Consider the following 27,982-nt stretch of genomic DNA (forward strand, 5'->3'; position numbering starts at 1 on the left):
CTTTGTATGCTAATCCTTCTATCTATATCTGAATCTCTCTGTATACATGTATAATTTAAAAATCCATAAATTCATTCTGAGCCCTCCAGTTCTGGTACCACAGCATTTGTTTTGCCCTGCCCTTTTTTTCTTAGTAACTTTGTTCTCCAACAGTGAAAAAGGGAGAGTCTCATGTTCAATTGCATTTTTATTTGTTTGCTCAACCATAATATACACATATATAATTTCAGAATTGCTATCCTACACCCCTGTGAAAAACAAATTCTCTAACTAGACTACATTATTTGTGTGTAGTACTTTTTGTTTTTAGCCTTATAATATACAGTCAAAATATTGTTTTTCAAGTACCTTAGGTTAACTCTTTTCTCTCTCACCCTGTTGGTGTGGTTTTTTTCATATATGAATACACAAACACACATACACACACAAACACATTCACATATATATTCAAATATATATGAATATAATACATGAATATAATACATGAATATTTATTTATAACAGTCATAACTTATTTATGATTTTTTTTATTCCATTGAGTTCCTAATTCTTATTAATATATGAAAAAAATCATTCTATGGACAGTTCTTTCAGTTATGACAGGTGTGTAGAGTCATCTACATCACTTACAGTCATGATATAATGTTTCATCACCCCAACATTCCCAGGCACTGTTCTTTTATAGTCAGCCACTCTCTCACCTCCTGCCTGTGGTAAACACTGGCCTGCTTTCCTTTTCTACAGTTTTGCTTTTTCCAAAGTGTCATAAATGAAAACGTGCATCATGTCAGGCTTTATTACCTTAATAAAGTGCATTTAAGAATCATCTATATTGTTATGTCTAATAATAGTTTGTTCCTTTTTAATAAGTGAGGGAAATTCCAGCAGTTTGTTTATCCATTTACTGTTTAAAAGACATATAGATTGTTTCCATCTTGAGATAGTTAGAGAATCTAACTTGTATTTTCCAAAATAAACACTTTGACTATCTTTAAAAATAGAATAGAGTAGGTAGAGGGTGGTGAAAGTATAAGGAGAGCACAAACATAGAAACCAGTTAGAGAAGTCATTTGCCCAGGTTTATAAATTAAGGAGAGTTAGAGTGGGAACCCAGGTACTTTAGTTTCAGAATCCATGGTCTTAACCACTACTACTTCTGCCTTCTGGGAATCTGAGGATTAAAGAGCAGACTAAGATTTTTGTTTAGTTATTCTTTAGTTTTTAATTATAACTATAACTGATAAATGAATTTTGAAATCCAGAGATTGTTGGCAAACTTAACAGGAACGATTTCAGTGGAGTTTGGTAGTTTTCCAATTTGTTGGAATAGCTTTCAACGTAATGTGACGAAACATGCTTAGAAAATCTTCTAAGGCCCTTAGAAAGATAATTTCTGTAATACAATCTTTATTTAGTGGTCTTTCTCCAATTCTGCAGAAAAATTATCTTTGAGAATCAGTTCAAAGACACTTGACTTTTCAGTTAGGGGGAAATAGAAATGTCTGTTTTACGGGAATTAAACTTTCAACAATTGAAGTTTTATGGAATCCAGAGGTTATTATTTAGAGCCAAGGAGATTATTTACCAAAAAATATTTCTCTTAGGAAGTCTTTGTGGGGGGGAGAGTTTCAGAGAGGAGAAATAATTTTTGGTGTTCTATTACACAGCATAGTGATAATAGTTAACATATATTTCAAAATTGCTATAGGAGAGAATTTTAACCACAAAGAAATGATAAATATTTGAGGTGATGGATGTGTTTGATTATTCCACAGTGAGTGCATGTAAGAAAACATCACTTTGTACCTCAAAATATTCAATCATTATTTGTCAATAAAAGATAAAACTTAATGCAAATAAAAAACAATTCCTTGGAAGAAATTAATGAATAATTTATTCTCTCATAATGATTTTCATTATAAGGCACTATTGTGAGTTTACTAGTTCTCATTTTTTAGAATAATGGAATCAAGCTACATGCTTCTATAATTTCTCAAAGGGGAATCTGAGAATTAATGATCAGGCTAAGCTTTTTGTTTTAATAATAATTGTAAGTACTGAAACACATTTTGCCATCAAGTATTGCCCCCAGTGTGCTTAGCATTGTTCAGGTAATGTATGCAGGAGTTAGTCCCTCCATTAAATAATTTAGAGAAATAAGTAAAGTGAAGACCGAAAGACAGCAGCAGAAGTGTTTTACAATTTGAAGGAAATAATTTACAGGGAAAAAAGGTTAAATGGCTTGACATTATATGATTAATGTAAACCTTTTTCATTGGGGAAATGTAGCTCAGTGCTGTCAATTAATAGCCTCCTGTATATGGTAAAGTCATGATCTTCTGAAACCCGAGGATAAGGAGCTAGTCTGGACAGTTAAATGTGTTTCTAGAAATTGAAGTCATTGTATTTTAAGTTTTTAGTTGCAGAAAGGTTTATATGCTTTTAAACTAGAGGAAAAAGCAAAATTGAATATAACTTGATTTATTGTCAGAATCACCATATGCCATCATCCAGACTCTTCTTTACTACTTTTTGAGTCTTTTTTCATTCATTTTTAACAGTAGTTAAATTTGTAGTTAGTTTCTTACCATGACCCATGTTCCTAGTCATAAGAGGACACACCTTACTTATAAAGATTTTTGTTTTATGATAATGGAAATAAGTTCTATGTGTTTCCAAAACTGGGGTGAAATATTAGTATATCATTTAATTTAAAGGTATTTTATTGCTCAACTTATTACACATTTATGTTTTCAATTCTTTCATTCTTCAAGGAATTACCTATTGTAGGTAAAGCAATGGTGTTTTGTTTGTTTTTGTTTTTTGTGCAGTTTTTTGTTGTTATTGTTTTATTTTGTATTCTTTCTGAATATCAATTAATGTAGTATGCCACTAGTTAATATATTATTACAAAGACTGTTTGCCACATTCTGGGTCATCTTTATCTGTTACTCTTTGAGTCTATTTTTCTCCTTAGTTACTTCTTTCTTTTTTCTTTCTTTGTTGTTAATTCTTATGTTGACTTAAATGCTGCTATTTATGAATAATTATTTCTTACCCACAGTTTTGTTTTTACCTCAAATGAGAGAAATTGGATGATTATCAAAATAACTAATTTGCAAAAGAAGCAGGGAAAGAGTATTTTAAGAGGTATCTCATAGGCTAGGTGTGGGATCCACCAGTTCATAAAGTGTGAACAGCTAGGGTATTGATGATTTTACGTCTGCTGGAGTTTCATTAAAATCACATTTAGCTGCTTGGGCTGGGGATGTGGCTCAAGCGGTAGCGCACTCGCCTGCCATGCGTGCAGCCCGGGTTCGATCCTCAGCACCACATACAAAGATGTTGTGTCTGCCAATAACTAAAAAATAAATATTAAATCTCTCTCTCTCTCTCTTACTCTCTCTTTAAAAAAAAAAATCACATTTAGCTGCAACAGTCATAAGGTCAGGCCTCCATCTCATATAGGTGTTAAGACATCTTGACAGACTAACTGCAGGATATAAGAAACTGTAATAAACAAAAATTTTCAGAACTTTAAGAAGTACCAGACAGTTTGTTTATTTGCTTAATGACTGAGTTAGCAGTGTAATTTCTCCATTGTACAAGTACATTCATTGATGGAGGAGAATTATTTCATTCTGAGTTTAACATTACCTAAATGAAAACAAATGTACTTCAAATAAATTTTAAGTATTTAAATTTTGTGGAAGAACCCAAATAAGTAATGTGTCATACCAAAAATATTTTTGAATCTTTGTGATTCCATGGTCATCAGTCCTTTCTTTTCAAACAAACTTAACAACCTATAACTAAAGAAAGATAATAGGTTTAATAAATATTGTTTCTTCAATTACTATTGTTTTTATTATTGTTCAATTTCAGGAGCAAGCCATTGACAGAGAACGCGAGAGAGATTTGTTCCAACAAGAAATACAGAAGTTAGAACAACAACTTAAGGTTGTGCCTCGAATCCAGCCTGTCGGTGAACATCAAACTAGAGAGGTAAGAACTTTATTGGTATTTCCTATTTGTATCTTGAGTGTGAAGTAAGAGTTACATTATGAAAAACTTAAAAGTGAATAAGGTATAAATCTTAAAAATCAGGACATTGAATGTTACTTAAATGTGAGGAGGTCATAAACCCTAAAAAATGTTTGTATTGGACTAGGGGTTATAGTTCATGGTAGAACACTTGCCTAGCGTACCTGAAGCCCTGGATTTGATGCCAGCACCATCAAAAACAAAACATAAAAATGTTGTACAGAAATTTGGAATTATTTCCATCTTTATATATTTTCTAGTATTAAATAAACTTCTCTGCCTAATTCTCTACTCCCATCCCAACAAAACTGATAATTCTCTGTAGTCACTCTTTACTAATTATTTCCCTTTCTCTTCTCTTTTACAGTCCACTACAATGAAGTTTCCAACATCTTTTTCTTGGAATTTTATACCCCTTAGTATATTTAAACTGTTCCTATGAAGGTTACCCAAAGCCTCTTGGCTGTATCTAGTAATCACCTCTCTGTCTTTAATACTACTCATCCATTTGGAGACACTCATTACAGTCTTCTATAAGTATCTCCTTCTCTTGACTGCTGTGACACACCTACTGTAGAGTGTGGTCTCTCTCCTCCAGTATTTATTTGTCTTCTGCCTACCCAAAATAAATGAGGGGTGCCTCATGACTTAGTCTTAGAGTCCTTGTTCTTCCGTTTTTACATTTTCTTCCCAGTCATCTGTAAATTGCCCCACAGTTGTTCCTTTATTCCTAACATCACTGTTGAACTCTGTACTTGAATTTTCAACTGCCTACTCTGTCTCCACATAGATGTCTCATTTTTAACATATCCAGGAATCATATTCTTGGTTCCTGATTAGCCTTTATCAAAAAGACAAGAATAAAATTATTCCTTCTTCATCTCAATAAATGTTGTGCCTTCTAAATCATCTTCTTTGCTAAGTTCTAGAATTCTTCCTCAGTCCCACTCCTTCTCAGCCCTGATCCCAAACCACTAATGGATCAGATTTATACTACATCTTTTTATTCTTTTCACCTTTATTCATTTCCCTGTGTCTTAGTTGTCATATTATTTGCCTATATGTGTGAGGTAGCTTCCTGACCAGTCTCCCTGCTTCTACCCTGTCACTCCCACTGTCCATTTTCCTCATACAGAAAACTCTACATTTATTAAACAAATGCTACATGGGAAATATTATATATATTTATACGTATATCACTTATATATATTTCTAAAGATGGCTTGTCCTGGTTATAAAGAGATTGTGCTTGAGATAAGCAATCCCAGTGTGGATCATGGCTGTGCTATGTAGTAGATGTGTGACAGTAACTAAGCTACTTAACCTTTCAAATCTATTTATTCATTTCGAAAATAAAGACAGTAATAGCTCCCACTGCATAGCAGTATTAGTGTGGCCCTTAGTTAACACTTAAATTCAACTACTATTATTTCTGAAAATAATTTTATTGCTGAAAATTATCTACAATTTCTAAGAAGTTTACTTGATTCATTTCTCTTAAAAGTACCTCAAAGAAGTATAAAATGCCTATAAGTTCATTGTAATGAAATGTTAAATCTGCTAGAGTAGCAGAGAAGTCATCATTCCCCTTGTTTGTAGTCATTGCCCTTATTTCTAACAAATGTATTTTTAGCTTTTGAAAAACAGTGACTTATTCATTGAAACTCAAAAGATAATTCAAAATCTAGAACTTTGACTGCCATTTTCTACTATATAATTTTTTTAAAAATATTTGAAAGTTGACCCATCTAGTTCATGAAACTTTAAGGTATGTTTGAGTTTCCTCAGGAACATTGTGACCCATTTGTTCTCTGCTTACCCTGCCAGAACTAATCCCAACTTCTGATTTTCTGAAGACCCAAAAATTCCAACTGTGAATACATATTATAATATGCCATTTCATTGTACCTGTTTTATAGCCTTTTCTCATGAACGTAATCCAAAACTTAGTCAACCTATTATTCTCAGTAGCTTTATTACTGTTAAAATTTAATCCTGTAATTATAATTAAGCTTGCATTTTTTTAATGTTCTGAATAATGATTGTCATTTTGTATAATTGCCTCCAAGTATTTCACTGAATAAAGGTAGTATTCTTTTATTTCTTACCATCACTTATCTTTTTAGGAACCTCCTCTCCCTCTTGATCAGAACTAATTTCATAAATTATCTTATTAATCCTTCCTGTATTCTTCTATCACAGAGCCATTGAATTGAAGGCACTTGCATATCAGTCTTCAGGGATAAGTTGTGAGATGTGTCATTATTTATTTTGGATGCAGGAGAAACTATTAAGACACTAAATGTACAGCTCTCTCTTTCCACCCATTCTCATCTCTATTCTGGGATGGTGCAATGTATAGGTTGAAAGTGCTTTGTAAATAACTATTATCAAAAGGTAATTCATGAAAGATTTTTTTTCAGGTTATCTTACTTCACATTCTGAGAGCAAGTCAGTAAGTACTCTACAAATTTGCCATCTTTAAGGTCATAGGTCTTAGTATGATTGTACCATTACTAGATAATTCAACATTATTCAAAATGTGGTTTTCCCCTCTTCCTAGCTAAAGTGTTAGTCTTAAGAGAATGAAATTTTTCTAAAAAGGGTTGAGCAAAAGCAATATTTGTTGTTTACTAGTGCTGCCTAGTTCTTATCAACTTGGGAAATATCAACCTTTGTTTGAGATAATAGTTGCTATTCTTATAAAAAATGAAATTAATAATAGCATTTCAAAATGTTTTTTTGGAAAAAAATGATTTTTGAGATGAATTAAAAGTTATGAACTTTTCAAATTTTTAGATTTTTTTGTTTAATATATTTTCAGGTTGAACAGTTAACAAATGATCTAAAAGAAAAAACAGACAAGTGCAGTGAGCTGCTTCTATCAAAAGAACAGCTTCAGAGAGATGTACAAGAGAGGAATGAAGAAATTGAAAGGCTAGAGTTCAGAGTGAGAGAACTGGAACAAGCCTTACTTGTTAGCACAGACAATTTTCAAAAGGTGTGACATTTTGAGTTAACTTTATTAAGTGTTTTAATGAAGAAAAGTTTGATACACAAACATCAGAGCTTGAATAAGAAAGCTTGAGGGTGGGGGCAGATGGGAAAGAGCCTTCATTTTTATCTGAGAAATGCATTTTAAGTGTCAAAAGTTCCTGTTTGACTCTATGAATGTATTCAAGACTGAATATCTGTAACTTTTTGATATTCACTAATGTAGAGTTTGTCCTCCTAACTGGTCAGAGAGAATTGCTACTTATCCAAAAGGAAACATACACACACACACACACACTCTGAATAATCAGTATTTAATGTCTGAAAATTTGAGAACATTCTTATATATTTAAAGGTAGAGGACCAGAAACAATTTGGAGCCTTACAAGCTAAAGCAGAATTGTCTCTAGAAGTGCAACTGCAAGCTGAGCGAGATGCTATCGACAGAAAAGAGAAAGAGGTAAGGACTTTTTTTTTCCTTTCGTGTGTGTGTGTGTGTGTGTGTGTATTAGATGTAGATGGGCAAATATCTTTGTTTTATTTACTTACATGGTTCTGAGGATTGAACCCAGTGCCTCACACATACTAGGCAAGCACTCTACCACTTTATTTTTAAATGACAAAATATGTTTTGAGTTATGTTAAAATCAGTTACCTTGAAAATGTCATTTGAACAAAATGAAATTTGTGGTCTAAAACCAAAGTATAGACTTTCTCAATTCAGTGCCTAAATTGATCTTCAAGACAATAAACATGTGAACTGATAAGCTTATGAAGGAAGTTTATTCCAGGTTGAGAGGATAACTAGTGTGAGCACTTTGAAGCAAGAAGAAATTTAGAGAGGGAGAAAGGACAATTTAGCAGGTATGGGCTGAGTGAAGAGGACAGTGAAAAATGTAGTAGTTAGGACAAAAGGCAGCATCTCTTTTCTCCTGTTCATGCTATGGGCGTTGAGTTTTTGCTCCTCTCTACTGTGAATTTGGGTTTGCTTGCTTTCCTTTTTCTTTTTAAACTTTTCCCTGAGAATTGATAGTGTTGTTTTACAACATATGAAGCTTGTGCTTAAAAGATTAATAATGAACTAGGAATGGGAATTTAGCTCAATGTGGGTTTGAATCTGCAGCACCACAAAATAATAATAACAGGAAAGTAACTATAAAGTTATCCTGTGTTGCCCTTCTCCCTCCTTCTTAAAGAGAAGGATCCAATTAGGCATGGTGGTGCATGCCTGTAGTCCCTGCTTCTCAGGACGCTGAGGCAGGAGAATGAATCACTTGAGCCAAGGCGGTTAAGGTCAGCCTAGGCAACATAATAATACCCCTGTGAGAACAAGAAAAGAAAATTTACCTTTAGAGCTATAGTAATTTTAACTTTCTTTGTCTACTAATAGTTTTCCTAAAACATATAATACTCAACATCGTATAGTAGTAAATAATTTTAAATGTTTAAGATGTTTTTAATTATGTTTTGTCTCTTTCCATAGAATTTTTCTCAGAACATTTAAATTTATTTTAACAAATACTTATTTTGCTTAAATATCGTAGAAGTATTTGTTAATAAGTACTTGGAAATCTGTTTACAAAACTAATTTAGATATCAGCTAAAATGACAGTTCAGCGAATGTGTAGTTCAAAGAAGAAAAAAGGAATCCATAGAAATTACTATAGTTGAAATGATCCATGAGAAGGATCGTTTTCCCATTTTTATGTAACATCTGAGAAGTTCTTGTTTATTAGGTTTGGAGTTTTCATTGAAGCAGTGAGCACATTTATTTTTGTGTAACTATTTCTATATATTTGAAAGGAATTAATACTTAATGATTTATCTTAAATACTGAATAATCTCCTCCCCCAAAAAATGAACCTTCACAACTCTATCTAAAAGTAGTGGTAGTTGATTAAGAATACTTGGTGTAGCTTACTAGTTGTTTCTCTTCATTTGTGTGTGTGTTCTGGGGCTCAAAGGGCCTCATACAAGCATTCCATCGCTGAGTTATTTCCTTAGCCCTAATTCTATACATACACACACACACACACACACACACACACACACAGGTTTTTTTGTTTTTGTTTTTGTGATGGAAGCCATTAAGTATAGTGCCAGGCTGGCTGTAAACTCCAAATTACAAGGGTTCAAGCAATTCTCTCACATCAGCTTCCTGAGTAGCTGGGACTACATTCATATGCCACCATGCCCTATTATTTTTATTATCTTTTGAATGTAATATATATCTACTAACACCTTAATTTCCTGAATTAAGTTTCTAATAAACATCTACCTTTTACTCAGGATCATAGTACTAGTAGTTCGGAACTATAAGAAACCATAGAGAGCATCTGTTAACTGACTTTCGGTTTTTACAGATAGAGACCCAGAGCCAAAGATGTTGAGTGAATATATACAGATTAAAATAACAGCTGACCTTCATTTACTTGCTTTACATAACTATAATGAGTATTCTATCAGAACTCACTCCCTTACCTATAACTGAATAATGAGAGGTATGAATGTAGAATTAAAACATGTCTTTTAATGTTAATGAAAATAACTTAAGCATTCTATCCTGAAAACTAGGCAAATGTTTTCAGATGTCCTATTGAGTATAAACATAAAGATATCCTTATGTATCATTATAGTTGAGACGTTCAAATACTCCCAAAACCTAAATTTGTATAAAACATTTTTTTGAAAGTTCATTAGACTATGTAGAAATGTGGGATGAATAAAAAGAAGAAAACAGCTTCTTATAGGAGAAGGAAATATTGTGGAGACAATAGTTATTTTGAGAAAACGATTCCTTCAGTAAGTTTTAGCTCTCTGTAGAACTAATGAGCTCTAGTTTACAGATAGCAATAGTAAATAATAGTTAACTTTGCTGAGGGCTAGAAAGTATATTAAATGCCTTGTCCCATTAACCCTTAACTGTCTTCCTGGGAATAGGTTCTGTTCTAAAATCTCCTAATTTGCCAATGTGTGACCTGATCCTTAAGAGAGGTTAGTACTTAGTACAGACAGAAAGAACTGATTCTGGAACCCTATGATACTATACTGCCAGAACACTGAATATATTTTGCTTGTTAGTGAAAAATGTTAAAGACTGTCATTCAACATTTATTATTAAGCTGTTTCTGCATGTAGAGCACTTTTGTTCAGTTGTGAAATCAACACCAGACTTCAAGGAATATGCTATCTAATTAGTGGAACATATATAAGTTTTTTTAACATTTTTTTAAGTTGTTGATGGACCTCTATTTTATTTTTTGATTATATGTGGTGCTGAGAAACTAACGCAGTGGCTCACACATGCCAGGCAAACGCTCTACCACTGAGCCACAACCCCAGCCCCTATACTTTTTTTTTTAAGAGAAAAAAACACTTAAAAAATAAAATAAAATAAAACTCAAATAGGTACAAATCAGTGTCATCCAAATAGTCTAGATATCAATTGGTAGACAAGTAAAACAAGTTTAAACCTTTCTAATGTTCTTCTGGTTTGGGTGTTGTTATAAGACAGCCTGAAACTAGAGTCTGCTTGAATAACAAGAATGTTCCATAGTGTCATTTGGAGAAATTAAAGTCTGATGTGATGTCTCAAGTTCAGCTACTTAAAATAAAAATGTTAGTACTTTAAACCAGTCCTTCTCTGCATATGAATCAGCTGGGGACCTTGTTAAAGTACAGGTCTTTTTTTTTTTATCTCTCTCTTTTTTTAAAATTTTTAGTTGTAGAGAAACTAAATACCTTTTTTTTTTTTATGTGGTGCTGAAGATCAAACCCTGTGCCTCACGCATGCTACGCAAGCGCTCTACCACTGAGCCCCAACCTCAGCTCCCAAAATGCAGATCTTGAGTGCAGCACAAGATTCTGTGCATCAAACGTGCTCTCACATGATGCCTATTCTGCTGCTCCCAAGACTACACTTTGAGTAGCAGAGCTTTTAAGACATAGAGCTAAGAATTAGACTATTAAGTGATGTCACAAGGAAAAAAAAAAAGGTCATGTGAGGTGGGGCAGCAATTTTGAACTTAAATAACTATGTGTATGTTGATTTTATAATACCTTGTCATTAAAATTTGCTATAGAAGAGAAGAATAGGTGTAAATACTGTCAGATAACTTTGAAGAAGATACAGTCATCACAATTTTCAATAAACTAACCTGGAAATTATGTATGTACAACCACTAAATGTATTTTAGTGTCTACAGAGTTTAATATCAGTGTTACCAAAAAAATTTAAATAGAGGTCTTAGACATTAGTTATTAGAAACAGGATAAATTATAGTTTAGGACTGGAACTCCCAGGTTCAAAAGGTGGTTTCACCACATAGTAGACATGTGACCTCAGGAAAAGTTACTCCTTGCAGTAACTCCCTTCCTCACTTCTGAAATGGGGTTAATCATAGAATAGAGCTCCTAAGGTTGTAACAGGCTTTTTAAAAAATAACAATATATAAAGTACTTTGTACCCATGCCTAGCAGTAATTCTCTATAAATTATAGCCATTATTTAGTATTGATACCATTTCTGTTTAAGAAATATTAGGCTGATTTTTTTTCCTTGCTGATTTCTTTTTTTAGGCTGATTTTTAAGGCCTTGCCTTGCCTGTGCTAGAATGATTCTAATTATGTGATGTATCAGTATATAAGCAACATATGCCCCTTTTCAACTTTAAGGCACTAAATGATTTAAAGTTGGCTCTGAGCCAGTTACTACTAAACACTGCTACTGCATCTTAGGTTGCTGTTAATGCAACATTTTTGATCATCAAATAAATATATGTTTATAAATTCATTTATTAAATATTAAGTAGCTGTGAATCAGTGAGCTAAAGTGACTGCTAATGTCCTCAATCAAACCCATTTTTTTAAATAGAGCAATAATTAGCTCTTAATATTCGTCATCAGGTTCATTTTTTGTGTGTAACCATCTAAGAGGATTATTTTACTTTTGTTACTAATAATCCATCTTCAAAAATTAAATTTCTGTTTTCCTATAAGTAAGAGCTCTCTGATTTTCTACTAAAATTATTTTGTTAACTTACTCTGCAATTCAGACCTAAGGATCTCTTGACCTTATTGTGTATCTGTGCTTCCATCTGCTTAATCAAACTACAAAGCAGCCAGGGCATTCAATGGATTATAATTAGATATTTGTGGGACTATATTAAGTTAGTTTTATTTGATACTAGAATAACTGAATTAATTCTACAATTTTTCTAAGCTTTTCAATAGCAACTGACTTAATTCTAACTGAATTTAACATAAGAGTTAGCATGTGGACTACTCCTTTCTGTGACTCTTTCTGCTTATGGTAGAAAATGTTTCCTGGTGTCCTTCTTTAAAGGTGTCTTCTGCTTGGGCAAGATGGTTTAAGAATGTGCAGTGTGACAGGCACGGTGGCACACACCTATAATCCCACAACTCAGAAGTCTGAGGCAGGAAGATTGCAAGTTTGAGGCCAGCCTCAGCACCTTAGCAAGACCCCAAGCAACTTACTAAGCATGACTCTATCTAAAAACTATAAAATGAAAAAAAAGGGCTGGGGGGATGTGGTTCCATGGTAAAGCTCCCTTGGGTTCAGTCCCCAGTGCCAAAACAAAAACAAAATAAACAAACCAAAAAAGAAAAAAAAGAATGTGCAGTGTGAGCATGTCTAGGAACCATACAGGTATGGCTGGCTTAGAAAACCACTTTCCTTTATTCTTATGAATTAAGCATATGTACTTTGTAAAGCAAATACAACATTCTTTTTTTTAAAATTTTTTTTTTAGTTGTAGTTGGACACAATATCTTTATTTTTATGTGGTACTGAGGATCGAACCCAGTGCCTCACATGTGCACGACAGGCGCTCTACCACTGAGCTACAGCCCCAGCCCCAACATTCTTAATTCTATCTTGACAAACATCTGTATAAAGTTTTTTTTTCTTTACTTTTCATAATTTTTATATTAAAGATAACAAACTTAGAAGAACAACTAGAGCAATTTAGAGATGAGCTTGAAAATAAAAATGAAGAAGTTCAGCAACTACATATGCAATTGGAAATACAGAAAAAGGAATCCACTACCTGTCTACAGGAACTTGAACAAGAAAATAAGTTATTCAAGGTAACTATTTTAGAAAATTCTTTTTTCTATAAAGAGATAATAAGTTTTCCTCCTATGTAGTTATAATAAACATTTACTAAGTCCAGATCTAAATAATACTCACTCGAAGAACACTAGCAAGCAAATAGATTTGCATGGAACTTATTTTCTGCTCATAATTAAATTTTTGAGATCTTTTATGAAAATATTTCAAGAATTATTGATCTTCATTATGTCTAATTTTTTTTACTTGTACATTGTAGGAAATGTATTTTTTATAAGACTTAATTGAAACAATGTTGTGAAAAATGCCATGTCATGAATACATCCAACTGTGATGGTTATTTTTGTCACTAGGATGAAATGGAGAAATTGAGATTTGCCATAAAGGATCCTGAGGCTATCTCTACTCATGACCAGCATATGCTATTTGGGAAATTTGCTCAAATAATACAGGAAAAAGAGGTAGAAATTGATCGATTAAATGAGCAAATTAGAGACTTTCATCAACAACTTAGACTTACAACAGATAACAAGGTATACTCATTTAAAATTGGTTATTATCTGAAATCTAATATAGTTAAATAGAGTAATTAGCTTTGGATGCCATCTGTTATAGACTTAATTCAGTATTTTATCTTTTCCAATAAAATGTACTAGTGTTGACATTTTCCTAATAGAGAATCAAATACTAAAAGCATAAGCCACTTATGTTTAATAGAACTTCCAGAATGATGTTCTAAATAAGGTCTTTGTTTGATGTGATAAGGGAGGTGTTGGTCTATATTGAAAGTAACATAATGTGTCTGACAAGCATACAGCTTTTGTGCCTGATCATCTTTAAGTTTTTACCCTAAAATAAAACAAAATTTTAAAATATGAATACATATTTTTCTGTGTTTCCCTTTTTCATTAACTAATAGGATTTTGAAGAAAAAAATGAACTGATAAGGGATCTTGAAGCCCAAATAGAATGTCGGAAGAGTGGTCAAGAACGTTTGAAGAAAAATAGAGAAGAAGAAACAGACAAGCTCAATGAAGTGATTGAAAAACTTCAGGAGCAATTGTCATATATTGAACAGAATATGTTGGTGGATACCAGTTCCCCCTCAGAACAAGAGGACAGCTTGAAACATCAGTTGGAAAAGGTTATAGCTGAAAAGCTGGCTTTGGAACAGCAAGTAGAAATCACTAATGAAGAAATGGCCTTCACAAAAAATATACTTAAAGAAACCAATTTTCAAATGGATCAGCTAACACAAGAATTAGTCAACTTGAAGAGAGAACATGACCATAAGGAAAAAATCCAAAGTGTACCAGACGAAAGTGTTAGCATGACTATAGATGATCTCAGCAAAGACCAACCCGAACTGGAAGTAATCCATATTGAAGATGTTCTTAAACCCCCTGAGAACAAGATGTATCTCAGATCTTTTGAAGAAAGCACCAAAGTTTCCAGAAATTTGGAAACAAAACTGCTACAGCTTGAGAGCTCTGTTAGCGCAAAGGACTTAGAACTTATCCAGTGTTATAAACAAATAGAAGACATAAAAGAACAAGGCCAATCTGAAACAGAAATGCTTCAGAAGAAGATCGTAAACCTACAGAAAGTACTTGAGGAGAAAGTAGCTGCTGCTCTTGTAAGTCAAGTCCAACTTGAGGCAGTTCAGGAATATGAGAAATTCTATCAAGATAAAGGAGTAGCTTCATCAGAACTTGAAAAGGAAAATATGCAGAATTTAAATCAAATAACAGAAAACAAGATGGAGTCAGATATGTCTGCATTAACCTTGAGAATATCAGACTTAGAAAGACAAGTGATTGAAATGCATACTACTTTGATTTCAGAAAAAGAACAAGTGGAAACTGCAGAGAAAAATGCTTTGGAAAAAGAAAAGAAGCTGATAGAACTGCAGAAGTTATTGGAGGACAGTGAGAAAAAAATAGAAGGAAAAGAAAGGAAAAGAAGCCCTCATGGAGATTTTGTTCTCAAGGTTAGTTTTATATTTGAGTTTTTCACATAAATACCCTAAGAAACTCTTTTTTTTTTTTTTTTCCTTTGCTTATTAAGCTGATTGGTAATTTACTAAGTCAAACAGTTCTGCTGACACCTACCAATTTATACATAATGGGATTTTATTAAAAAAAATCATATTGTTCTTAAAGAACTTTAGACAAACTAAAGAGTTTGTTTGAGCAAAAAGTGCTACATGCATTGTGCAACACTCAGAACCAGAAGAGATTGAAACAGTTTCACTGTGCAACAGTGGGTGGTATTTAGAGGCAGAACTCACAAATAAAATTCAGAAATTGCTTGATTGGTCATGGCTAGACCTTGTTTGGATGTGATTTGATTGGTTGATTGCCTATGATTGGCTGAAACATAGTTGCCTACTATCATTGGCTGAGACTTAGTAGTTGATTATACTCTGTTCATTTGTTTTCCTACCAAGTTACATTGCAGTTTCTTACACAGAAACTCAAGGTATAGAGACCAGATTAAATTTAACACTATAGGGTCATTTTATTATCACTAGAATAATGGGCCCATATATATTTTGTGATTTTCAAACATTAAATTTAGCAAATGTCCTCTAGAATTTCTGTGAATATTTTCTCCCTTAATGTACCTCTACTAAGTATGTTATGTCATCATCTCTTTTAAGTATCATAGTGCACCCCATAATCATCACCACCACAGTAATGTATATTCATAAGTATTCTATACATTCTAATCTTGCACCAAAGACAGTTTATTAATAGTAATAGATGATTTTTAATTAATTCCAGCACAATTTTTTTTTTGGTTGGGGGGAGAGCTTCATAAAATGGTCATACCACACTTTTGCAAAAATAATTTTGGCATAAAATCTGTGAAAGTTATGTAGGTGAGATACAATTATAAAAATATCAAAACATTCATATTAAATTAACATATGAGTAACAAGTTATTAGCTTGGCAAATTTTATGCCTCATAATAGATTTTATTCTTCTTAGGAAAAATTTGTAACTGACCTAAGTCTACTTACATAAAGATCAGAAATTGCAATTATTTCTTAGTGTATGACAGACATGACAAAGATTTTTTTCCTTCAAGTTCCCTCACTTAATAAACTTACAATTTCAAGTACCAGAAGTTGAGTCTTATCTGCCCCAGAAGATTAATTGATACATTGGGATTTTATGTCTACTTAATTTATATTGGCAAAGGATAATAATTTCACTCACTATACTTTTTCTTCCTAGCTCATTGGAATTGCATATTTCTGTAGGTAATAATTATTAAAATATTAATATAACTTTTTAGGTATAACTTATAATAATTATCTTTGAGCTCATATCTTTTGAGGAAAGTAATATAAATATGAAACTTTTGAGTGGCACAAAGAATATTTTTATCAATAATTTATAAATGTTATATATATTAATGGCATGATTTGTCTTTCATTCCCAGAAAATCTTTCTTATTTCCTTAAGAATACAAAATGATGGTTCTTAAAATGTTTCACTGTTTGTTGAAAGAGCATTTATCACTAAAACCCCTAGGCAGTTAGTCTTGGAAAAGCTTCATTAGAATGTGTAAATGCTTTGAACTTAGCTTTTTTTTTTTTTTTAATGATGTATTTCTTATGTTTTCTACTGTATCCAGACAGCTACTGAGTTAATAAATGCCCGTGGAGAAAGTGGATTTTTTGAAGAACTTGAGGCTCTTAAAATCGAGTTAGTGGCTACCAAAGAAGAACTTGCCACTTTCAAAGAAAGGACAGAAAAACTTCAAAAAGAGCTTTTGGTAAGACAAGTAACATAACTCCTAATTCATTCATTTCTACCCATCTTAATTCCCTTTCAAAATGTCTTATAGAAACAAGTCCAGAGCCATAACTTAAAAACTAAATTTACAAGTCTTTTTGAAAAATTCCATTGTTATAAATCTATTCACCATCTCCTTGCTTGTTTTGCTAGGAATCTTTATATTAGAAGAATGCTTTTAATCTCTAGTCTTTTAGCAAAGGAAGCGAAAAACTGCTGTTAAAGAGAACTTAAATCCCCTGAGAAACAAAAGTAAAGGCTAATAAAATTATTTCAATTTTGTAGTAACCTGTGACCATACATACATGCGAAAGTATATATGTATTACAATTTCCAAAGTGTTTTTCCTATTATTCTGAGGCAAGTGAACATATAAATGAAATTATACTCTTTCCCTCTCCTCTGTAAGTTCTTCATTTGATGTGCAAGATTTTCAACTTAATTCATCTGTGTTTTAGGTAAAAGAGACAAATATGGCATCTCTTCAGAGAGATTTAAGCCAAGTTAAGAATCAGCTTGGTGAGGAAAAAAAGAAATTATCCCACTTCTTAATAAAAGAGGATAAGTCTGAAGTACTAACAAACAGAAACATCTGCTTAGAGCCACTTCCTGTTGAAGTAGGTAAAAACACTGCATCCCAAACGGACCAAATACTCAAGGTCAACATGAGCAACCAGACTCCACAAATTCTTGTTAAAAATGCAGGAATTCAAATTGATGTACAGACTAGCTGTTCCTCAGAAAAAGTCTCTGAAATAATTAGGCAATTTACTGAAATAATTGAACGCATACAAGAACTTCATGCCGCTGAAATTTTGGATATGGAATCCAGACATATTTCAGAAACTCAAACTTTAAAGAGGGAACATTATGTTGCTGTTGAGTTACTGACAGAGGAGTGTGGTACATTGAAGGCAGTGATACAGTGTCTGAGATCTTTTAAAGAGGTATTTATTTTGTTGTTGTCGTGTGGGGGGAGTTTCCACTGTTGTCAACAATCTGTTTTTAAGCAAAAATTTTAAAAGAAATTTGGGAAATATCTCTTCTTTATGCTATTAGAATTTAAGTCTCCCCATTGTATTAGATAATAGAGTTCTTATGTAAATTTGCAACTTGTTATGGTTCCTTAAATAATAACTATCTCTTCTTACTATGGTAATATCCATAAGGAAAAAATTGTTATAAATCATAAGATAGTTTCATTTCAAGTATGCTTAGATTGAGTTTTTTCTTTTTCTTTCCTTTTCCTTTTTACAGCATTATAACAGCAAAATAGTTCATTGGGTTCTGTTTTTATTAAAACAAAAATATTTATGTATGTTGTTTCTTTTTTCTAATTAGGGATCCTTGATTCCTGAAATAACGTATTCTAATGCTTACCAAACTAGAGGAATCTATTCCAGTGGTAAGTTATATAAAATTCTGGAATGTTTATAGTATTTGATTAAAACATGTTATTTTTGTTTGGAGAGGGTATGTTTTTTATTTTTGTTTGTTTGTTTAACAACAAATGATTGTTTTCTTTTTTTTTTTTTTAATTTTTTATTGTTGCATTTATACACAATGGAGTATTACTCTGCATTAAAAAATGACAAAATGATTGTTTTCTTTATTTTAGATTCTGGATCAGACTGGAGTCAGGGAGTTTATCTTACGCAAAATCAGGGATTTGACACAGCATCAGAAGGACGAGGAGAAGAAGGTGAAAATTTAACACAATCATTTCCAAAGAAAATAAAGGTACTAAAAGATAAATGTTACTGAAACATAATATATTTTAGTAAACTTAGCCAGTATAATTTCTATGTTGAACATAGTAGTTTATTTAAAGTTATATACTGGATCTCTGAAAAAACTGTATAGCAAGAAAGATCGAAGGAAGGGGGAGAGAGAAGGAGAAAATATTCTGCCCTCCACTCCCTCCTTTCTTCCAGGATTAGTGACCAGATCTTTTTGTCAATTCTCTGTTAACTAGATATTGAGGAAAAAGGATGTTGGAAGTACCATCCCTGGTTGCTCAAACAATGTCTAGTACAGTCCACCCCATCAAATAGAAGCAAAGGGTAGCACTCACCTCATGCTTCAAATGAAAACAGGCTAAAATAAATGACTTAAAAGAAAAAAAAAATCCATGAGAATCTATTTCATTTTATTTCCATATTCCACAAATAATAAAATACAATATATTAAATAATTATGTTATGAAGATTTAAAAAAATAATTTTTATTACTGGTGTTTTTGTTTGCCAAAATTATAAAAGCAGTCTCAAGGAATGGAAGTTTTTCCCACAGTATTTCTTTTGGTCAAATCAATGGCTAATCATTAAATCTAGGAAGAGTACATTAGCTAAACTGAAGGAACTTAGAGATGAAAGCTATGGAAATCATAGACCATCTATTGCAATTGACTTAGCTCTCCACAGGAAGAAGGCATTTAGTAAAGGTGCCTGGAATTTCTTTTCTGCGGTTGCTTTTCTAAATCTATTTTGCTTCATAATGCTATATTGCTTAATATTTATTTGTCTTTGTAGCTCTCATTTTTTCAGTATTTGGAGAAGTTGTCATAACTTTGGCTTTTGGATTTTGGTTTCTAGGGATTACTGAGAGCTGTTTATAATGAGTGCATGCAGGTGCTTTCTCTCACTGAGTCACCATGTGGTAATAGAGAAGATCATTCTATTCAACAGGTTTCAGAATTTTGGCTAAAAGAGAGAAGAGCTTACCTTAATATCATCTCATCTCTTAAGGAATTAATTACCAAAATACAAGTGCAAAGGGAATCTGAGGTACCCAAAGAATATTATATTCTATGTAGCATTGTTATTTTTAATGACAATAATGAACTTTGTAAATTAAATTCTTTTTTATATGAATTTTCACATAAATTATTGTATGTATTTTCAGACTCAAAAATACATACGTTCTTTTAAATACCTATTTTGGTTAGTAGAATGTTTTTAAAACATGCTTATTTGAAACCTAACTTTTGTTATTCGTACTCTGCTAGGTTTGTGATAATTCTCAATCTCATGAGAGCCTCCCGGACTGGCGAGGGGAATTTCTACTTGCTCTCCAACATGTTTTCTTAAAGGAGCACAATGTTTTGCTGGCTGCATTTCAGACTGAACTGACAGCTCTAGGCACTAAAGATGCAGTTGGATTATTAAAGTGTTTGGAACAGCGAATACAAGAACAGGTATCAAAACAAAATTTTATTTTAAAGAATACTATTTTTAATAGTAATAAGAAAATCAGTTGCTGATTTGTTTTAGAGTCTTAATTTAAGTATGAAGATTAGCATTTTTAACAGGGGCCACTAAGAGTATTTAGGAGAAGAACATTACCTTTTGTCTTATATTAGAAAGTAAGAAAAACTTAAAATTAATGAGATAGTCCTCAAACTTGGAAAGTTAGAAAGAGGAGTAAAACCTAAAGAAAAGAGAAGGAATAAGATACAGTCACTTATCATTATTTGCAGTAGTTATATTTCCCATAGGAAATACAGGAATAGGTTACTGTAAGCCTCAATCACAATATTTTCATCAACCAGTCAATACATGATCTTATTTTCTGTGTGGTTCTGTTTAAAGAAATCTTATATGGGGAGGGGAGAAGAGATGTATCTCAGTGGTAGAATGCTTGCCTAGCATACTCTTGGCCCTGGGCTCAGTACTCAGTGCCATTAAAAAAAGAAAAAAGATACCTTCTGTGTTGTATATTATTCATTAATGTTTAATGCGGCCAAGAGCAATCATACAGAAGCTTATCTAACACACTTTTCTCCTTAAAGCATGCCACAGATTTCTTGCACTTAGGAACACCAAGCCCTTCACTTGTGGGCCATTTAAAACCACGAAATCACAAATACAAAGCACAATATGGAAAAACAAGTTACTAAACAGGACATTTGTGTACAATATGAGAGCTAAAATACAAAGGTAGAGTATGCCCTTGTTTAACTCAGCCAGGAACATGTGCATGAGGAAATTTAAATTTTTTACTACTCTAACTATGTCTGACAAAGCAATACAAGTATTGATTTGAGGGTTACAAAAACTTTTTATCAAGTAGACAAATCTGAAAACACAGGATCCATTAATAATGAGGATTAACTACAATAAAGTAAAAAACATTAATGAAATGTATAACCAGTACAATATAGAGGATAAAACATTAAAAATTGGTTCCTTGAAAATGCTAAATAAGAAAATCTTTTCTGGAGAATTCATTATGATTTTTAAATGTTATAAATGAAGATGAGATCATAATTAAACATGTAACAAATAAAATAACAAAATATTATAAATTATTTTATTTATACAAATAAAAAAATTGAGGTGAAATTTTTTTTAAAAATCACTTATCAAAATTCATGCTGGAAGAAATAGAATACCTGAAAAGACCTACAACAGAATCAAATCAGTAGGGCTGGGGTTGCAACTCAGTGTACAGTGCTGGGTTAGATCCTTAGCACCACATATAAATAAATAAATTAATTAAAGGTTTTGTGTCCAACTACAACTAAAACAAAAAAAAATTTTTTAATCTTCTCACAATACTTAGTACCCAGGACTTGGTTTTTTAAATACGTTATCCATTAAAAAGAATTAGGAATCCTTTTGCATCTGATGATTCCAAGAATAGAGTAGGAAGACAATAAGGTAAACCTGGAATCCCTCATTTTGCCAGCATGTAAAGAATTATTCAAAGAAATAAGGGAATATGTCAGAAGGTCACAGAAGCCTGTTGAAGGTTCCCTCACTGGCCAAAGTTAGAAAATTAAAAGATCAAACAAAATGAAAGTGACAGATTTTAAAGTTAAGAGTAAAATAAGAATTCATGAGCTCATGTAGATGGATATATATTATCACAGTTGAATGCCAGCTATTAAATGTAGAAGGAACGAAGGAATTATAAGATCATACTTTATTCAACAATATAGTAATGATCAATTCAGCAATAATCAACAGTGGATGCTAAAACTAATGTGAAAAAGTTGATAAGAAAAGTAAAATCCCTAAAAGATCATTTTTAACTACAAAAGGAAAAACAGTAACTTTACACTGGAGAAACCTTGCAAGCCCCACCCAAATGATCAGAATCAATATTACCAGTAATGGGGAAAAAAAGACATCGAGTACTTCCTAATACTTCTATGAAATGCATAATCAGAATCCACTTGGGAAAATATGAGACCAAAACCAACTGAGGCCACCATGCATCTATTAGACTGGGCAAAATAAAAAATAGTGACACCACCAAATGCTGGTAAAGAGGGAGAGAAACTTCATGTCACATACATTGCTGGTAGGCAGTGTAAAGCAGGACTGCTACTCTGGAAACTAAATCTGGCAGTGTCTTGTAAAGGTAAACGTACATCTGTTACACAGCCTAGCAGTCACACGTGTAGATATTTAATCAACAGAAATGAAAACTGGTGTCTATTTATGAACCTATTTATGAATGTTCACAGTAATTTTCTTTGTAATAACCAAATACTTGAAACAACCCAGATGTCCTCCAGTAAGTGAATAGATGGAGAAACTGTGATATATTCATACAATGAAATACTATTCAACAATTAAAAAAGGAACAATCAATACCCTAAACTTCCTGTGTGTTATGTAACTTCTAAAAATGACAAAATTATAGTGATAGAGAACACATCAGTAGTTGCCAGAGGTTAGGGTTAGGGAGAAGAGGGTAGGACTACAGAGTAGTCTCTGTGGTGATTGAAATAATTTTTACCCTTATTGTGGTACATATATATGAACCTGTTCAAGTGATGAAATTTCATAGTACTGTATGCCAAGAGAAAAAATGAGTACATGTAAACAAATGAAATTTTATTAAAACCTGTAGTTTAAATAGAATTTTATCCATGTCAGTTTCTTAGTTTTGATAATGTGCTCTGATTATATAAGCTATTATTGGGGAAAGCTGGCCAAACCCCTCAAGTACTTTGACTTACATTAGTCCAAAAAAGTTTTTTTAAATTAATGGACATGCAACAAAATAACCTGTCTGTACTCTTCAAAAAAATTCAGATCACGAAAGACAAAGGAATACTTATGAATCACTTTTTTTTTCTTAAAGAACTTTTGGCAAAATTTGAAAAAACTCTCTATACCAGATAATATTATGATAAGTTAATTACTCTTTTGATCATTATACTGCAGTTATGTAAAAGAATGCTCTTATTTTTAGGAAGTACACTACAGTATTTAGAGGTAAAGAAGCATCTATCTGCAAGAAATCCTCCCACATTTTAGACAAAAAGAATGAAATTTTTAAAAGAAAAAAACTTTAGCATGTGTAGTTCATTTATTCTTCAGACTTCTGGTTGTTAATTTTATTATCTTTACAACTCTCTTCACTTGATTTTTTCTTTTCCTTTGTTACAAAAAGGGTATTGAATATCGAGCAGCTATGGAATATCTCCAAAAAATAGACAGAAGAAGCTTATTGTCTGAAATTGAAGTACTACGTGCTCAAATTAATGACAAGAAAATGACCTTGAAAAGAGAACAAGAAAATGATAAACCAAACCTAGGTATGTTACAAAACAGACTCATATAATTACACAAATGGGTGAAAATATTTCACTTTACATTATTATTACTCAGTTAAAACATTTCCTTTTAGTGATATTGATTTCTCATTTTCATAACATTAATTATATTAATTACTGTAGTGGCTAGAGGATTGTCAAATTGATTTTAAACAACTGTATCTAATTTTAAATACAGTAGCCTTACCTTGACCAAGTTAAACAAATTAATTTCATGGTCTCTTTTTTTGTTTGTTTGTTTTGATTAGTTATACATGACAGTAGAATGCATTTATGCACTTTGATATATCATGAATAGATGGGATATAATGTCTCATTTTTCTGAGTATACATGTTGAAGAATCATATTGGTCATGTAGTCACATATATACATTCAGTAATAATATCTGTTTCATTCTACTATCTTTCCTATCCCTACATTCCCTCCCCTCTTCTCCCATCACTTCCCTCTACCTAATCTAAGGTAACCCTATTCTTCCCTACTACCCCCCCACCTTATTGTGAATTAGCATTCACAAATTAGAGAAAACATTTGGCCTTTAGTTTTATGGGATTGGCTTATTTTGCTTACCATGATATTCTCCTACTCCAACCATTTTCTGGCAAATGCCGTAATTTCACTCTCCTTTAAAGCTCTGAGTAATATTCCATTGAGTATATATACCACATTTTCTTCATCCATTCATCTGTTGATTGACACCTAGGTTGGTTCCATTGATAAGCTATTGTGAATTGAACTGCTATAAACATTGATACAGCTGCATCACTATAGTATGCTGATTTTAAGTCCTTTGGGTATATAAACCAAGGAATGGGATAGCTGGGTCAAAGGGTGGTTCCATTCCCAGTTTTCTGAGGAATCTCCAAACTGCTTTCCATAGTGGTTGCACCAATTTGCAGTCCCTCCAGCAATGTATGAGTATGCCTTTTCCACCACATCCTCACCAACATTTGTTGTTGCCTATTCTTGATGATTGATTGCCATTCTGACAGGAGTGAGATGAAATCTTAGAATAGTTTTGATTTGCATTTCTCTAATTGCTAGAGATGTTGAACTCTCTTAAAGCTGTACATTAAGAAAGGTGTTTTACATACTAGAGGATAACTACCTAAAGGAAAAGGAAATCCATAATGAAAGTAGCCATTTCTTTTTTAATCCCTCTTTTTAAAAATTTAACTATAACAACATACAGAAAAGTGAACAATTCAACTCTTCAGTATGACATTATTTTTTTTAATATTTATTTTTTAGTTGTTGTTGGACTTAATACCTTTTTTTAAAAAAAATTTATTTATTTTTATGTGGTGCTGAGGATTGAACCCAGGGCCTCACACATGATAGGCGAGCACTCTACTGCTGAGACATAACTCCAGCCCCAGTATGACATTATTATATGAATGTCTATGGAGGAGACATTGCTTGTGTTAAGAAGTAGAACATTCTGAAGCCCCCTCTTTAGCAACTTAGAGGTTATCCTGATTTTTCTTTAGTTTTATTACTAATTTATATATTCCAAAATCATATATGTTTTAAAGTTTTTCTATTTTTGAACTTTATCTGTATATTTTATGTCTTGCTTCTGTCACCTTCCTGAATTATCCCAACTTACTGCATTTATCTATAGTTCATTTTTGTTACCATGTAGAATTCTCTTGTTTGGATATTCTACAACTTATATTTCATTCTGTGGTTGATTAGATTTGGATTGTTTCTGCTTTTTAGCTATTAGAGTCATTGCTGTTGTGGACACTGTTGCAAAGTGTTTCTGATGCAATTGTACTTATGTCTTTCTAGGAGTGAAATTGCTGGGTCATAGAATTCATATCTTTAAATTTATTAGAGAACACCAAACGATTTTAAAGAGTAGTTTTGTTAGGGGCTGCGGTTGTGGCTCACAGGTAGAGTACTCACCTAGCACATTGGAGGCCCTGGGTTTGATCCTCAGCACCACATAAAAATAAATAAAATAAAGATATTGTGTCCAACTACAACTAAAAAATAAATCTTTTTTAAAAAATGTAGTTTTGTCAATTTGTGCATGCACTAGCAGTATATGAGAGTTGTGTTATATACAACTTTGCCAACTTTCCAGTATTGTTAGACCTTTGCTGCCAATCCGTTTGGCGTGCAGTACATAATTGTAGTTTTAATTGATTTTAATTATTCAAGTGGCTTAGTGCTTTTTCATATGATTATCAACTATTTGGATTATTGTTTTTGTGATATGCTTGCTTGGATCTTTTCCCCACTTTGTGATAAAAGTCTATTTAATTTAACTGTAAATGGAAATCATTATTAAATTCTCATCTATTGAGGACATATGCATCTTTAGTAACTGTTTCATGTAGTGATGATAGAAACACCTGTGCTTTTGCAGACTTTAAAATCACCACACAAGCTCAAAATTTGTCATTGAAAAGCTGAATCATGTTAAAATTCTTCAGAGAAAACAGGTATAATAAGTTAAACATATCCCTGTAGACAAAGGCTTAATTGAAAAGTTTTAGAGGTAATTAATATTGTTTATATAGAATGCTATTGAAGTCTTAATGAGTATCTCTGTAGATTCATGTTTATATGTGTAAATTATTAACCTCTACCCCTAAGAAATAGTTTTAAAAGCTAAATTAACATGATTATCACCTAAAGTCAATGTTATGTCCTTCTTGTAATATCATTCTTACTAATTGTAATGTCTGTTGATGAACTTTGCTAGAATTTTAAGTAAAAACTTTTCTTATTAAATATGTACTGTTACATATTTATGGTGGAATAGAAAAAACAAGAGAGTAAAAATCACATCTTGAGTCACATAAATCCTAAAATAATGACTATTTAACACCCAAGTAAATATGTCTACAGACCTTTTCAATGTCCATATGTACATAAGTATATTTTTTGTCATAAAAACAGGATCCTGATGCATATTTTGTAACCTGTTTTTACTTAACATGTATAAGATTTTAGTTCGGGGACGGAACTCAACCACTGAGCCCTCTTTTATATTTTATGTAAAGACAGAGTCTCACTGAGTTGCTTAGCACCTCACCATTCCTGAGGCTGGCTTTGAACTCATGATCCTCCTGCGCCACTAGGATTACAGGCTTGACCACCACACCTGGCCGAGATTTAAATTCTTGAGTTTGTTTTCATTGTAACAAATGTGTATTATGGAGGGTTTGGTTCGTTTTTATTGAAAAAAACAAGATCTCAACTGGAGTTTGGACTTCTATTTCTGGAACAATTATAAAAGTAAAGTTCCTAAGGACTGTCTGCAAAGAGAGGCTGAACAAAAGAAGCAAACAGTGCCAACCATTATAGTCATAGATACATGAATAACTCCTACAAGTACTATGTGTGATTTTCAAAAGTTCTTGGAGGGCTGGAGTTGTGGCTAACTGTGTGAGGCACTGGGTTCAATCCCCAGCACCACATAAAAATAAATAAATAAATGTATTGTGTCCATCTACAACTAAAATTAATAAATAAAGAAATTTTTTTTAGTTTTTTATATTTTTTAGTTTTAGGTGGACACATTATCTTTGTTTTTACATTTATGTGGTGCTGAGGATAAAACCCAGTGCCTCATGCATGCTAGGCAAGCACTCTACCACTGAGCCACAACCCCAGCCCCTGTTGTTAAACTTTTATCATTTTCATAAATACTTCTGAAATCTTGGCCACTACCACTATGAGGAAAACATGCATAAAGTTTATTTGTATTAAACTTTGGGGACTGTAATCCTTTCATGATTGCTTTGCAGTTATCTCCTATGTTACAAATCAGTTCTTATCAATAAAATATTTATAAACCAAATAGGAGTTACTAGGTTAAATTATAAATATTGATCATTTTTTCTTTAGAACTTTTGGAATATACTATGCAGCAGAAGCAGTCTCAAATTCTGGAGATGCAAGTGGAGCTCAGCAATATGAAAGACAAAGCAAGTGAACTTCAAGAACACCTGAGTTCAGAAAAAATGGTAGTTGCTGAGCTAAAAAATGAAATTGCACAAACGGAATTGGAACTTGAAACAACACTCAAGGCACAGCATAAGCATCTAAAGGAACTAGAAGCATTCAGGTATACCACACTTCCTAATTATAAACGTGTATTAGTGAAGGAATTGGAGTACTTTTGTCATAAATATTATGCAGATATTATAAAAATAAAATACATGTTGTTTAAGTAGCATGTGATTTTGTTATTTATGGGAAAAAACTACAGTAGAGGGTGAAAATCCCCAATTTTTCCAAAGTATAAGTTTAAGATTGTTTTGGCCCAATCTGTATTGTGGCCCTCAGTTCTATTTGAGACTTGTATAAGATATACTTGTGATCTTTGTTTTACCTCCAGCCAATATGAACTTAACCTTTATGATCTCAATGTGTTTCAGAATTTAGTTAGCTAAAATACACAGTATTTGAAGATATAACGCTTATGAAAAGGATATATTTGTTGGTATAAATACTAA

At 32.3% G+C, this 27,982-nt stretch overlaps 1 protein-coding gene across 4 annotated transcripts in view; it reads left to right on the forward strand.

The window, feature by feature from the left end:
* LOC124102283 (A-kinase anchor protein 9) overlaps window positions 1-27,982 on the forward strand; it is a 91,941-nt gene that overhangs the window by 54,783 nt on the left and 9,176 nt on the right. For all 4 annotated transcript variants that reach the window (XM_058583680.1, XM_058583679.1, XM_046458526.2 and 1 more), the window contains 14 exons: window positions 3,886-4,005; window positions 6,869-7,045; window positions 7,394-7,498; window positions 12,993-13,145; window positions 13,482-13,661; window positions 14,048-15,118; window positions 16,775-16,915; window positions 17,394-17,882; window positions 18,277-18,340; window positions 18,554-18,675; window positions 19,530-19,721; window positions 19,943-20,131; window positions 23,344-23,488; window positions 27,372-27,591. In XM_058583680.1, the coding sequence (XP_058439663.1) occupies window positions 3,886-4,005; window positions 6,869-7,045; window positions 7,394-7,498; window positions 12,993-13,145; window positions 13,482-13,661; window positions 14,048-15,118; window positions 16,775-16,915; window positions 17,394-17,882; window positions 18,277-18,340; window positions 18,554-18,675; window positions 19,530-19,721; window positions 19,943-20,131; window positions 23,344-23,488; window positions 27,372-27,591 (3,368 nt within the window). The remainder of the gene's footprint in view (window positions 1-3,885; window positions 4,006-6,868; window positions 7,046-7,393; window positions 7,499-12,992; window positions 13,146-13,481; window positions 13,662-14,047; window positions 15,119-16,774; window positions 16,916-17,393; window positions 17,883-18,276; window positions 18,341-18,553; window positions 18,676-19,529; window positions 19,722-19,942; window positions 20,132-23,343; window positions 23,489-27,371; window positions 27,592-27,982) is intronic.

This window comes from Marmota monax, unplaced genomic scaffold (genome assembly GCF_021218885.2).
Source record: "Marmota monax isolate L192 unplaced genomic scaffold, Marmota_monax_Labrador192_F-V1.1 WCK01_AAM20220418_F8-fsc00531, whole genome shotgun sequence".
NCBI lineage: Eukaryota > Metazoa > Chordata > Mammalia > Rodentia > Sciuridae > Marmota > Marmota monax.